The sequence below is a fragment of the Strigops habroptila genome, chromosome 23, assembly GCF_004027225.2.
Source record: "Strigops habroptila isolate Jane chromosome 23, bStrHab1.2.pri, whole genome shotgun sequence".
In the NCBI taxonomy this organism is placed as follows: domain Eukaryota; kingdom Metazoa; phylum Chordata; class Aves; order Psittaciformes; family Psittacidae; genus Strigops; species Strigops habroptila.
Genome location: NC_044299.2, coordinates 2112540 through 2126141, shown reverse-complemented (window position 1 = coordinate 2126141; position 13602 = coordinate 2112540). Strand labels below are relative to the sequence as shown.

Sequence of the window (13602 nt, the reverse complement as noted above, 5' to 3'; positions counted from 1 at the left end):
GGTTTGGTTTTTGTCGCTCTCCGGAGGTTTAAATCCCTTCTCCTTGTTTCTCAGCTGTGATAAAGGAAGGTTTGGGCCAAATCTCCAATTTCTGTGGGTTGAGGCTACCTCATACTAAGGGAAAAAAACCCCTGAACCAATAAATGTCCCCCCAAAAGGGAGAGGAAAACCTGGAGCCAGGCTGAGAGAGCTGGGCTGGTGCAGGCTGGAGAAGAGAAGGCTCCTGAAGGGGAGACCTTAGAGCAGCTCCAGTGCCTAAAGGGGCTCCAGGAAACCTGGAGAGGGGCTTTGGGCAAGGGATGGAGGGATGGGATGAGGAGTTTGGGCTTCCAGCTGCAAGAGGGAAGAGTTAGATGGGATATTGGGAAGAAGTTCTTCCCTGAGAGGGTTATGGGACACTGGAATGGGTTCAATGGAGAAGCTGTGGCTGCCCCATCCCTGGCAGTGTTCAAGGCCAGGTTGGACACAGGGGCTTGGAGCAACCTGCTCTAGTGGAAGGTGTCCCTGCCCGGGGCAGGGGTTGGAGCTGGAGGAGCTTTAAGGTCCCTTCAACCCAAACCAGGCTGGGATTCTATGATTTTAAGTGAAAATCCCTGAAGCACCAGGAGCCAACGCAGCAGCCACAGGTTTGTGTTAAGGGATCTCATTGTACCCCCTAAACAGAACCGGGGTGAGGTAAACCGGGACACCAGTTAAAGGAAACCAGTAAAACCAGTGAGAAGGGGGACACTGAGACCAATCCTCGTGCAAACCAGTACAACCACAGGTGGGGGGTGTCCTCTAACCCTCCTCCCTATGGAATTTGTCCTGCTTCATGCCCATCTAAATAGAGTTTCAGGGTGTATTTGCAACAGGGAAGGCCGGGAAGGGCTCAGCCATCGCCTCGGGAAGCAGCAGCACCTTCATGGTGTCATTAAGAGTCACAGATGTAAGTTCTTCAGCTTGGCAATGAGAGGAAAAGCTTCAGGATCCACTTTGGTTTTGCTGTCTCAAAGCAAAGCAGCCCAGTGACCCCCCAGGAGTCACAAACACGCTGGAGCATCACACACGGACACTTACGGGTTTCACGACAGTGCTTTTGGTTGAAACCCTGGCGTTTTGGGGCCGTTGGTGACACAGGGACTGCAGCTTTTCACTGAGAGAAACCACCACTTCAAAGGATTTGTCAAAAGCTCTTTTAAAAGCACTTCTTTGGGGCCCTTTGCTCGGTCCGAAACGCTCACAGTTGGCACCAGAGCAGCGACGGCTCCTGCTGCAGCACCTGAGGCAGCCTCGGAAGCGGGGAGCTCGGGAACGTTGGCAGGAGAAATTCATTACAGGAGATTGGAGGATTAAGAAGGATTTTCAAACCCAAAACAGCCTTTCGAAGGCCAAGTGCTTTGGCACATGACCCCGGGGCAGCCCCAGCGAGCAGTGCTCTGGCTCAGAGCCTCGCACACCGAACCAGGGCAAAGCCACGCTCCTGTTGAGCCAAGCAGCAGGTTTAGGGGTCCCAAACACCCCACGAGCCCCCCAAGACATCACCCAGTTAAAAGCAACCCCACAGGGTTAAAAGCAGGACAATGTGGGTTAGCTCTAGGGCTGCAGCTAAAGATGGTAACAGTGGTAGGAAAGGCATCGTTGGGGAGCAGGAGATGGCGTCACCCCAAAAGGAGAGAGCAGCGCAGGCAGGATTGAGCTGCACCGGGTCACAGAGAGGGAGGAAGCTCAGAAATGAGATGGATGAAGAACAAAGTTTGTGATTTCCTCATTTTCCTTAAACCAGAAAGTTCAACTCATCATAAACTGGGGGCTACTGGAGCCATGTGAGAAGCTCGTGATGGATCACCAGGGACAGCACAGGGTGACAAGGTCAGTGGCTGAGGGCATTGAACCCCACAGTGGTTTGGGTTGAAGGGACCTTAAAGCTCCTCCAGCTCCAAGCCCTGCCACGGGCAGGGACACCTTCCACTAGAGCAGGTTGCTCCAAGCCCCTGTGTCCAACCTGGCCTTGAACACTGCCAGGGATGGGGCAGCCACAGCTTCTCTGGGCACCCTGTGCCAGCGCCTCAGCACCCTCACAGGGAAGAGCTTCTGCCTCAGAGCTCATCTCAGTCTCCCCTCTGGCAGGTTAAAGCCATTCCCCTTGGCCTGTCCCTCCATCCCTTGTCCAAAGCCCCTCTCCAGGTTTCCTGGAGCCCCTTTAGGCACTGGAGCTGCTCTAAGGTCTCCCCTTCAGGAGCCTTCTCTTCTCCAGGCTGCCCCAGCCCAGCTCTCTCAGCCTGGCTCCAGAGCAGAGCTGCTCCAGCCCTCGCAGCAGCTCCGGGGCCTCCTCTGGCCTCGCTCCAGCAGCTCCATGTCCCTCTGGTGCTGTTGCCCCAGAGCTGGTCCCCATTGCCCCCCAGTCATCCCCAGGAGAATAGGCACTTCTGGGCAAAAGACGACTCCGGTCACAGCACAGGGCACTAACTCCAGGACAAGGTTTGGTTTCCACAGGAGAAAGGCAGAGCTTTTCCTCCAACAAAGGACACTGCAGCCACAAACAGCTCTTTGTAACGTACAACTCCGCTTTAATGGGTAAATTCACTTCTGGAAACCTCAGGAGGCAGAAATGCCACTTCCTAGAAAAGGCACCGTGTGGTTTTCTTCCACATTCCCACAAAATAAAGCATCCTTCATTGAGCAACACCCCGAGCACTGCCCACGGCTCCACCTGGGCTCTGCTCCCTCACACAGGCTCACACCACCTCCCCTCTGAAGGACGCGGTAGGTGCAGGCAGGGATCGAATTCCAGGGAAACTACAAAGGGCAGAAGCGGAATGAAAGGCTCCAAGCTGCAAGCAGCAGAGGCTGGGCTCAGCTTGGGGGTGTATTTGCTTTAAGAACACAGTTGATGCCATCTATCGGGAACAGCTCCCGGGAGTGAAACCTTTGGAACACCAAACTCCCACAAAATCAGTTTAAATCCAAGACTTGGCTGTGTCAGGCACGAGCACAAAGTGCCACCGAGCTGTGAGCTTCCTGGTTTCAGACCCCAGAGACCCCGCAGCTGCCCAGCGTGGGGAGGGGAAGGTCCAAAGGAGGAGGAGAAGGAAGGTGGAATTCATGGAGCCTTCCCCAGCCCCACACTTACCAAGGCACCTTCATTCAGATGGTTTGGGTCTGGGTTTGCTGGAGGTGGCCTCAGCTGCCAGCACACGATGTGCACAGAAAGAGCGTGTTTCAAAGGTGCTTTTGCCTCCTTCCAACACAAGTTAGGGAGGTGGGAGCTTGATCTGCACATTCCTTATAGGAACTATCTCTTTGTTATCAAGGTTTGCTTTGGATCAAGCCCAAGACACTGCTGCTGAAGAGAAGCATGATAATTTAATTGCACAGAACTAATTTGTTCACCCTGAGGGACCTGACACAGTGCTGAGCTTTGACAGAGCTGCAAAAATCAACTCTAAATCTTTGGGATCTTCAGCCCCCAAAGCCTGGAAGTCCGGTTTTCCCACCAAAACCTAGTTCTCCAGAACCAAAGAGGAAGGCAGGACCGTGGAGCTGGGAAAACACCCCAAGAGGGTTTCACGGCCAGGCGAAAAGCGCAGCCAAGCTGCACGTGGAAGAGCATGAAAGGGACACAGAGCTTCCAGACATCTCCCACCAAAGTCACTCGTGATCCCTCTGCTTCCATTTGCAAGTTCCTGGTCCCTTCTAGAAATCCATCTGCACCAGCATCCCCCCCGGACACATCGGCTGGGCCCCGGGGCTCGCTCCTGGCTTTGGCTGTGCCTCAGGCGGAGGGGGCCAGCGGGAGCAGGTCCCGGCTGGCTGTGAAGTTGGTGCTGCAGTCGACATAGCGGTACCGCTCCAGAGTGCTCTGCGACACGTGCCCGATGTACGAGAGCTTCACCCACGTCCTGGAGGGGGAGAGCAACACCTCTGCCACAGCAACAGCTCCAGCAGGCTCCACACCAACGGAATGGGTTGGGACGAAGGGGCCTTAAAGCTCACCAAGCACCAACCCCCTGCCCCGGGCAGGGACACCTTCCACTAGAGCAGGTTGCTCCAAGCCCCTGTGTCCAACCTGGCCTTGAACACTGCCAGGGATGGGGCAGCCACAGCTCCTCCATTCCAGCATCCCACCACCCTCATGGTGAGGAACCTCTTCCCAATATCCCATCTAACTCTTCCCTCTTGCAGCTGGAAGCCCAAACTCCTCATCCCATCCCTCCATCCCTTGTCCAAAGCCCCTCTCCAGGTTTCCTGGAGCCCCTTTAGGCACTGGAGCTGCTCTGAGGTCTCCCCTTCAGGAGCCTTCTCTTGTCCAGGCTGCCCCAGCCCAGCTCTCTCAGCCTGGCTCCAGAGCAGAGCTGCTCCAGCCCTCGCAGCAGCTCCAGGGCCTCCTCTGGCCTCGCTCCAGCAGCTCCACGTCCCTCTGGTGCTGCTGCCCCAGAGCTGGACACTGAAGACCCATCACAGCTCCTCTTCCCCCGCGAAAGCTGCAGCTCCTCTCAGTTTTTGTTCCTCAAGGTCTCTCACTTCACCCCCCTCATGTGAACGCTCTGTGCGGAGGGAGCTGGTGTCTTCTCCTTTCTATCTCACATTTCACCCAACTGTGTCAAGTGGCCTGGACTAAAAGCTGACACTGAACCAGGCTGGGGTGCTGCCAAGAGGGATTTCCTTCGTGTACCCCAGATCTGCTGCAGCAGCAATTCCCTTTTGAGTCAGGAGCTGAGCAGAGAACCACCTACCTCATGAAGATCAGGATGTTGTGTACCTTCGCCTTGGGAAACGTGCAAGAGAAACTGGAAGAGAGCAAACCACAGCAGTAGGTCAGTGTGGGCTAAGCAGGGTTGTGGAGACACTCGTGTTTCTCAGTATCTTCTGGGATTCTCCCTTTGGTGTCAACTGAGCTCGAGACACGGGCCAAGAAAAACCACACTGCAGCATCCCACAAAGTCTTTCAAGTCATTTCTAGCAGTCATCTTCCAGGCAGTTAGCAGAAAACAAGTCATTTCCAGAGCTAATTCTAATCAAAGCACCTTAAACCCACCCTCCTCCCCAGCTCTGTACAAAGAATAGTAAATACTTACTACACATAGGAGAAGGGGCCACCCAGCTCTGCCTTCACAGTGAAATTCACCTGTAAAAGAGGAAAGAAAAGTACATTCACGTGCCTAAATCTAGTTCTGGAGTCCTTCCTACTTGCTCCTGCCTTTATCTGCGGTGCATAAAGCTACTCTAACCATAAGACTACTTTGCCATGCAAAGCTTTAAGGCATAGACAGATCACCATCATGTTCACCCCAGGCTTTATGCAATGAAAGCATCACCAAACGAAGCAATGAAAGGGGAATACCAGTTTGTCACTCAGTGGCTGGATGCTGGAGACGTTGGTGACCTGCTGGCTCCCCACCACGGTGTTCATGTACTGCACCTGACTCGTCAGGCTGGTCACTGTCACCGAGTAGAAGTTGGAGTTCCTGATGCGTAAGGTGGCCTGGGTGGAGAGGAAGAGGGGACACAGGTAGCAGGGACCCTCCTGGCAGCTCGACAGGGAATTTATTCCCTCGGGAAGACACACACACAAACACTTTACCGTGATGGCAAGAATGACAACGGAGTTCTTCTTGTCGAACCAAACCTGAACCACTTTAATCCCGTCATCATCCACCAGGATAGAGTGTGGGAACAGGAAGAAAACCACCAGCCCCGATACGAGGAGGCAGAGCAGCACCGACAGCAGGACATAGAGCTTCCTGGAAGAGGCAGGGAAGGGGTCAGCTCCTTCACCCCAACACCACAGGAGCCTTTGCATCCGAAACCCAACACAGGCAGCAACCCCCACAGGTTTGTTCTTCCCTGGGAGAGCCCCACAAGTGCTGCTCTGGGGTTTTTGCTACCTGAAATGGCTCAAAACAGTTTAGTTTTTGGTAATGAGTAACCAAAGATTCATTTTTGCCTCCGCAGTGTTTTCACTCCCCCGTTTTTGCTGCTGGTGAGGCAGCTTCTTTCCAAAAGCTGCAGTAAAAGGCGCAGGATGAAGCGTATGAGTAAGATCATTGTTTCCATGTTCACCCACAGTGGGATTTCACAGGAAGCATTTCAAGTTACCCTTTAAATTGTATTTGTTGGCTTGGATGAAAACAAGCCACTGGCTGAAGGAGAGGCTGCAGAGCAGGTGAAGCCCTAAACCACAAAAGAGCCCTGTTTGCTCCTTGCAAAGATGTCACGACTCCTACTACACACTTACGTTCTCTGTGGACGAAGCCGTTGGTCGCTGTAGGGTATCAGAGCCACCAGCTCGTTTACCTGCTCTGGAAGGCAAAAGGAACATGTGAACGATTCCCTGTGCACACACATCCATAAGGAATGCTTTCTGTTCCTGTTTAAGCCCCTCACGTGTGGGAATGCAGCCGGTGCCCTGGCACGTGGGGCAGGTGATGCTGTCCTGACCCGTGAACTCAACATAGGGAAACTTGGCAATGTCCTCCTCACGGTCCCGGCTGTCGAGTAAGTCATCCTCCTCCTCCTCAGCCTTCTTCCTCTGCCTCGACGTGGTGTTATCAGCAGGGAAGGAAAGCACAGAACCCATGGCAGCCGCTGCAGGAAACCCGCACAGCCTGAGGCAGAGGCAGCAAGAGCAACCCTGGTTATTCAATGGGCTTTCAACCTGCTCCTGGCCACCAGGGAAACCCTGAGCTACAGAGAACAACCCTCCCGCCGAGAGACCCACCCCCAGCACCCCTTAGAGAGACACCCCCATAGAGACACCCCCCCAGAGCATGCTGAGCTCCACAGCACCCTACAAAAAGACCCCCCGCTTGGGGAGGCCTCGGGGGAGGCTCGTTTCCAGCAGCGCCCCAAAGAGACACCCAAAACCCCCCTCCCAGACAGACCCCCACCCCTCAGAACCCCCCAACACAGAGACACACCCCTCCTGCACAGAGCCATGCCCTCTTGGACACCCCCAGCCCCCGAAACGAGACACACTGCCCCCCCAACACCCCCGCCCACCCCCTAACACAGCCCCTCACACCCCCCCATGACGGAACGCTGCCCTCAAACCCCCCACAGAAACCTGACCCCCAGCTCCCGATGAGAGACACCCCCAAACCCATCCCTCACAGCCCGAGCCCCCCCCATAGACCCACAGCCCCCCAAACCCCCCACAGGACCCCCAAACCCGCCCCCCCCCCCCGGCCCAGCGCACCCGCCGCGGCCGCCGCCTGGCCCTTCCCGCGCAGCCGTGGTCGCTATGACAACGCGTGAGGCGGCGGTGGGCGGAGCCTCGCCCGAGCCCCGCCCCTAGCTGGGGCGGGCGCGGGGCGGGGAGGGGGCGGGGTTTCCACCGACCACGCCCCCTCGCCGTCGCCCCTCCCAATCAGGTGGTTCGTCGCCCCCTCGAGGGGGGGAAGTGGGCGGGGCTTTTCAACGTCACCGCCTCCCTTGACGAAACGCCGCGCCCGGGCGTGCCGCGGCTCTTACTGCGCATGAGCAACACAGCAGCTGGGCGGGAACCGGGACCGCACCCGTTTTGGGGGGCGTGGCCTGTACTGCGCATGCGCCGCAGGTGCGCGGGGGCCCCTCCCTCCTTCCACGCCTGTGGGCGGGGCTGAGCCAGGGCTGAGACGGGGGCGGGTCCTGGTGCGCATGCGCACTGCAGGGCGCGCCCCGCCCCGTCCCGCGCGTGCGTGCCGCGGGGCTGCGCGCGGGAAGAGTGCGCGTGCGCGGGGGGCGGGGCCGGTGCAGCGGGATGGAGAGAGCCGTGCGGGGGCACCGGTACTGGGACACGGTACACCGTATAGAGACACGGTATGCGGGCACCGGTGCCGGGACACCGCATAGAGACACGGTGCGGGGGCACCGGTACCGGGACACCGCATAGAGACACGGTGCGGGGGCACCGGTACCGGGACACCGCATAGAGGCACGGTGCGGGGGCACCGGTATGGAGACTGGTATAGAGACACGGTATAGGGGTACCGGTATAGGGGCGCGGTATAGAGACACGGTATAGAGGCACGGTATAGGGGCATGGTATAGGGATGGGTGTAGAGATAGGTATAGAGACACAGTTTGGGGGCACCGGTATAGAGACCGGTATACAGACAACGGTGTAGGGGCACCGGTATAGGGGTACCGGTACAGACACACCGGTACAGACACACGGTATAGAGACAGGTATAGGCACCCCGGTATGGGTACATGGTATAGACACCAGTATAGACACACCGGTACAGACATACCAGTATAGGCACAGGTATAGGCACACCGGTATAAACACTGGTGTGAGCCCCCCCGTCTCAGTGCAAAGCCTTCAGGCACTGGTACAAGCCCCCCCATCCCAGTGTGGAGCCTTCAGACACCAGTATGAGGCCACTCATCCCAGTATGGAGCTCTCCCACACCAGTGTGAGGGTTTGTGTGTGCCGGTGCAAGGCTCTGTGTGCTTGTGCACATTCCGATGTGCTTGTGCACAGCAACGTGAGGCCATAGTGTGAGGCTGTGCCATGACTGTGCGTGCTCGTGCACACACGTGTGAGGCCATGCACATGCATATGAGGTCACGCACACACATGTGGGGCCGTGCACATGCGTGTGAGGCCGTCCTTTGCCACATCTTCACCAGACACATTGCTGCCGGGGGGGGGGTCCCGGTTCCCGACCCCCAGCTCTGCATCCTGGGATGGGAAATAGTGATGGGAAAAGCCCAAATCCCCCCAATTCCCCCCAAACCGTGACAGCCCTTGCACCGGCACCACCACACATTGCTCTTTGGTCTGTGTCCTGTATTATCCCTCCTTGACTCTCCTAATGGGTTAGTTCCCGCTTTTATCCCATTTCACAGCTCTACAGAAGCATCTTGGCTGCTTCTAAACCCTTCAATCTGGGGGAAAACCCCAAACCAGCCCCTTTTCTCCTCTCACCCCCAATCCCATTGGCTCTGAGTCCGAAGGAAGTGAAACCAGCCCATTTGGAACAACATGAATTCCAAAACTCGCTCCTGTACAAGCGCTGGGGGGGTTTTCCCATTGCAATAAGCAGAAGAGATGGTGGGAAGTGGAATTCCTGCCCCTCAGAATGACCCAAAGCACCAAAATGAAGTTTATGGCAAAATCAGGTATTCCCTGGAGCTGCTCTCCCGCGTGGTGCCAATGGAAACTTCATGGATCATTTCTTCTCTCTTATGGATCATTTATTCCCTCCTTCCCAGCAGCAAAATGCCACAGAATGGAGGCTTCCCGCTCACCTTTCCCATCTAATTGTGGGCTGGGAATCACCTGCTGTGCCTGGGATGGGGGTTGAAGAGCCAAGGAAGGGGCTGGGAGCAGGACTGAGCCATGAGGATGGACATCGGCATGGATGGACACTGCAAACAGCGTGTTGAGAGGAAATGGGGAGGGGGAAACCGACACTGAGCCCCCAGGGGTGGGCTGTGGGATGAACTCAACCCTATATTAGACAACAGAGAATCCCCAAAGCGGGGGAATCATAGAACCATAGAATCAACCAGGGTGGAAAAGAGCTTCAAGACCATCCAGTCCAACCGTTCCCAGCGCTGCCAAGGCCACCACTAACCCATGGCACTGAGGCCTCGGCTACACGGGGTGTGAACACTTGCAGGGACGGTGACTCCAGCCCTGCCCTGGGCAGCCTGTTCCAATGCCTGAGCACCCTCTGGGGAAGGAATTGTTCCTCAGCTCCATCTAAACCTCCCCTGGGGCAGCTTGAGGCCGTTTCCTCTTGTCCCATCCCTTGTTCCTTGTGAGCAGAGACCAGCCCCCTCCTGGCTCCATCCTCCTGTCAGGCAGTTGCAGAGAGCGAGAAGGTCCCCCCTGAGCCTTCTCTTCTCCAGACTAAACCCCCCAGGTCCCTCAGCCGTTCCTCATCACACTTGTGCTCCAGGCCCTGCACCAGCTCCGGGGCCCTTCTCTGGCCCCGCTCCAGCCCCTCAATGTCTCTCTTGCAGTGAGGGGCCCAGAACTGACACAGGATTCGAGGTGCAGCCTCACCAGTGCCCAGCACAGGGGGACAATCCCTGCCCTGGCCCTGCTGCCACACTGGTGCTGAGCCAGGCCAGGATGCTGGGGGCTTCTTGGCTGCCTGGGCACAAGCTGCTCATGTTGAGCTCCATCAATCCAGGTCCTTTGCCATGAGCAGTTTCCAGCCACTCTTCCCCAACCCTGGAGCGTTCCACGGGGTTGTTGTGTCCCATGTGCAGGACCCAGCACTGTGCAGAAGAACCTGCCCCCAACGACAAAGGTGCAAAACCCCGCAGCAGCCTCCCCCCAGCTCCTTTTGCTGTGTTGTGTCCTGGGATCAATCCCTTTCCTTCCCGTTTTAAGCCCATTCTCCCCGCCCCAGGCCAGCGGGAGGGGTGGGAATGGGGGGGGACGGAGCCGCAGGAGGGTTTTGCAATCGCTTCTCCAGAAACCTTCGCTGATGAGGATGTGGAGCAAGAGCCTGAGTCAGCCCCGGGAGAGCCGGATCCATCCTGGGGAGCGGGATGGGGAATCGCTGCTCCCGGGGGAGCGGGATGGGGGAGCCCTGCTGCTGAAGCTGGTGGCCGCAAAAGGGTTTCCAGCCTGGTTGTGTTTGTGCTTTTCCCTTTTTGGATCAATTACAGAATGCAGACGGATGCTTCCAGGTCTAGTTCAAATTCGGGAGCTGCCTCATCCACCCCAGCTGGCAGAGAATTCCAGCCTGGTTTGGGTTGAAGGGACCTTAAAGCTCCTCCAGCTCCAACCCCTGCCCCGGGCAGGGACACCTTCCACTAGAGCAGGTTGCTCCAAGCCCCTGTGTCCAACCTGGCCTTGAACACTGCCAGGGATGGAGCAGCCACAGCTTCTCTGGGCACCCTGTGCCAGCGCCTCAGCACCCTCACAGGGAAGAGCTTCTGTCTCAGAGCTCATCTCAATCTCCCCTCTGGCAGGTTAAAGCCATTCCCCTTGGCCTGTCCCTCCATCCCTTGTCCAAAGCCCCTCTCCAGGTTTCCTGGAGCCCCTTTAGGCACTGGAGCTGCTCTATGGTCTCCCCTTCACACAGCAGAGGGGCAGGATCCCCTCCCTGAGCTGCTGCTCACGCTCTGGGGGTGCAGCCCAGCACACGGGGGGGTTCTGGGCTCAAGCACACACTGAAGCCAGGTCATGGGGAGCTTCTCCTCACCCAACACCCCAAATCCTTCTCCTCAGGCTGCTCCATCCCGTCTCTCCCATCCTGTGCTTGTGCTTCCCCATAGCTTGGGGCACCAACCCATCTGTGGCTACAGGACAAGGTGTGTTTGGCAGCAGAGCAGTTTCGATGAGGTTGAGGAGCTCATTGCACTGGTCCAGACAAGGTGAGGTCAATGGGGCATCCGCTGTGTGAGGCTCAGGATGTGTTTTAACACTGAGACGGCTGCGGTGCTGAAGATCAGCAGTGGTGGGATGGGTTATGTGCAGCCTCTCCCATGCAAAGCCCCCCCGGCCCCATCCACGGCCCACTCCCCACCCTCCCAAAAGCGTTCTGCGCCACGGAATTGCCTCTGATGAGCTCCCATTTCTTCCCAGACGTCGTTTTCTCTCATTGGCCTCATTAAGGCAATTTGAAACCCGTTAGTGAAGCGCTTTCCCCACGCAGATGAGCGCTGTTGAACCCGGTGAGTGCAGCTCAGGGGTGGTGATTGCCCTCGGCTGCGTTGGGGGCTCATTTTCTCGGGGGACTTTGGGTTTAGGGAGCACTCGATAAACCCCGGAGCATCACACGGGGGCTTTCTCGCAGCACTTCTTGCTGTTCTATCGACGGCCGCCCCCCAGGTGTGGTTTTGAGGGTGGAATAGGGGAAAAGCTGCCAAACACACTGAGTTTTTCAGACTGGGGGTGTAACGTGCCCGGGCGATGGATGGAGCAGCTTTGGGTTGGGGCTGTGGCACCGGCTGAACCGGCTCAGCCCAAACCCCACGCTGAAGGTTGACTCACGCCACCGATAACGGGATTTTGGGTGGTCAAGGTCGGTATTTGTGACCTGGTTGCATTGTCCCAGATTCCACCAGATCCCACAGGAGCACTCTGGTGTCCTGCGGGTTCTTGGTCCACAGACCTGCAAGGCCAGTCCTTGCTCGGGACGTGAAGCCCTGGGCTCCGTGGCACATCAAGGGGCCAACCGGAGCAGCCTAAAGGCTACAAAGAGCCACGACTCTGCCAGGAACCTGCCCACCCAGGGTCATGCACACTTGGAGCTGCGCTGGAGCCCTCACGGATGCTGCTGTCTCCAGTCCGGAGGCAGAGGATGGATGAATCAGCTCTCCCTCTGCCCTTAATCTGATCTAAGCATTGGAAAAACACAGGAGCTCTCTCAAGGCTGTAATCAGATGGAGGTTTTGCCGTGTGCGGAGGCAGCTCACCCGAAAATGGGAGAGGAAGGAGACGAGCCTGGATTTTGTCTGCCAGGTGATGGATGTGGCGAGCCACAGGGTGGCTTGTTACTTAGAAATGTGGAAGGGAAGCAGCCTCTGAACCACTGCCAGCTCTCGGATGGAGCTGTGCAATGCCTGGACTTCCAGGAGACACCAAAGCAACGCGGTGGGGACACCTAAAGCTGCTCGGGGCCGATGCTGCAGGGAGACAGTTTGCCCAGGAGTGCTGGGGGGGGCACTCTTGTACTGGTGGTGTTTGCTCTGTCCCAGTAAGGGACTGACTCCAGGCCGGGAGGCAGCGGGCAAGCTGCCTGAGCACTCGGCTTTCTGTAGGGGCTGTGCCCCCCAAAGCACCAGGCAGCGGCACCCCAAAAGCCGCCGGCAGCACCCCACAGCCCCTGGCAGAGCGCAGGGCTCCCCACAAGCCGCGGGAGCGGGGCAGCAGGGGCAGGGGCTGGGCGGAAGGCGGGGACCGGGCTCTGCAGCGGGGTCGCGGCCGGTGGGGTCCCTAAAGCCGGGCAGCGCCGGGGGAGCGCCCCGCGGCGCGGGCAGACACGTGCGCTCTCCCGCCAGCCCTCGCCACGCCCCAATGGGCGGGGATTCGCCCAGTGCGGACCTTATATGGTGCTGGTGGGCGGAGCCGAGACGGTGCCGCGCTGGCATTGGCGGGGGCGGGGAGGAGGTGCGGCCCGGAGGGGGCGTGGCCACGGGGCGGGGCGGGGCGTGGAGCCGGCCGGTTCCCGTCAAAAGGCGGCCGCGGGCGGCGCGGGGGGAGCGGTGGCGCCGAGAGCGGGGGGACCGGGTCCGCAGGTACCGGGTCCGGAGCGCAGGTACCGGGTCCGGGCTGGGCGCACCCGCGGGGGCGCTGCCTCTGGGGGAGACCCCACCCGGGACCTACCGCGGGCGGCAGCGGCTCTGGTGGTTGCCGGGGGTGGCTGGGAAGCGGCTGTAGCTGTGGGGAGACGCTCGGTGTCTCCACGGACCAGAGGACACGGGTGTGGGTCACCCCGGGTGCCCTGTGCCTTCTCCCTGCTGCTCGGGGGTCCCGTAGGGGTTTTGTTGAGCCCCCCCTCCCCGAGGTTTGGGGGTCCCGTGGGGGTGTTGGGGGCCCCCTCAGTGCTCCATGTGCTTCCTGGTTTGGGGTCCCACCTGGGTGCGGGGCTCTCTGTGTTCCCCTTCTTGGTCAGGGGATCCTATATATATCAGGGCACCTCAATACTCTGTAGGTCCCCCCAGGTTGGG

At 58.3% G+C, this 13602-nt stretch overlaps 2 protein-coding genes across 7 annotated transcripts in view; one reads left to right on the top strand and one right to left on the bottom strand.

Moving 5' to 3' along the window:
- Positions 1-2528: 2528 nt before the first annotated feature.
- TMEM106C (transmembrane protein 106C) lies at positions 2529-7249 on the bottom strand. 2 transcript variants are annotated; one of them, XM_030510738.1, is made up of 8 exons: positions 7178-7249; positions 6367-6587; positions 6218-6281; positions 5564-5723; positions 5324-5464; positions 5058-5107; positions 4716-4769; positions 2529-3881 (listed from the first exon to the last, which is right to left on the bottom strand). In XM_030510738.1, the coding sequence occupies exons 2-8, from the start codon at positions 6557-6559 to the stop codon at positions 3755-3757; spliced, it is 789 nt and encodes a 262-aa protein (XP_030366598.1). In that variant the 5' UTR covers positions 6560-6587; positions 7178-7249; the 3' UTR covers positions 2529-3754. The 2 variants fall into 2 exon arrangements, with proteins under 2 accessions (XP_030366598.1, XP_030366597.1); XM_030510737.1 differs by lacking the exon at positions 7178-7249 and having other exon boundaries at positions 5324-5723; positions 6367-6663.
- Positions 7250-13054: 5805 nt separating this feature from the next.
- VDR (vitamin D receptor) overlaps positions 13055-13602 on the top strand; it is a 35133-nt gene continuing 34585 nt past the window's right edge. For 3 of the 5 annotated variants that reach the window (XM_030510361.1, XM_030510355.1, XM_030510357.1), the window contains exon 1: positions 13125-13190. The gene's annotated coding sequence lies outside the window, so the exon portion shown is untranslated. Of the gene's footprint in view, positions 13191-13602 lie in introns of all 5 variants that reach the window. The other 2 variants (XM_030510360.2, XM_030510359.1) reach the window with 2 other exon arrangements.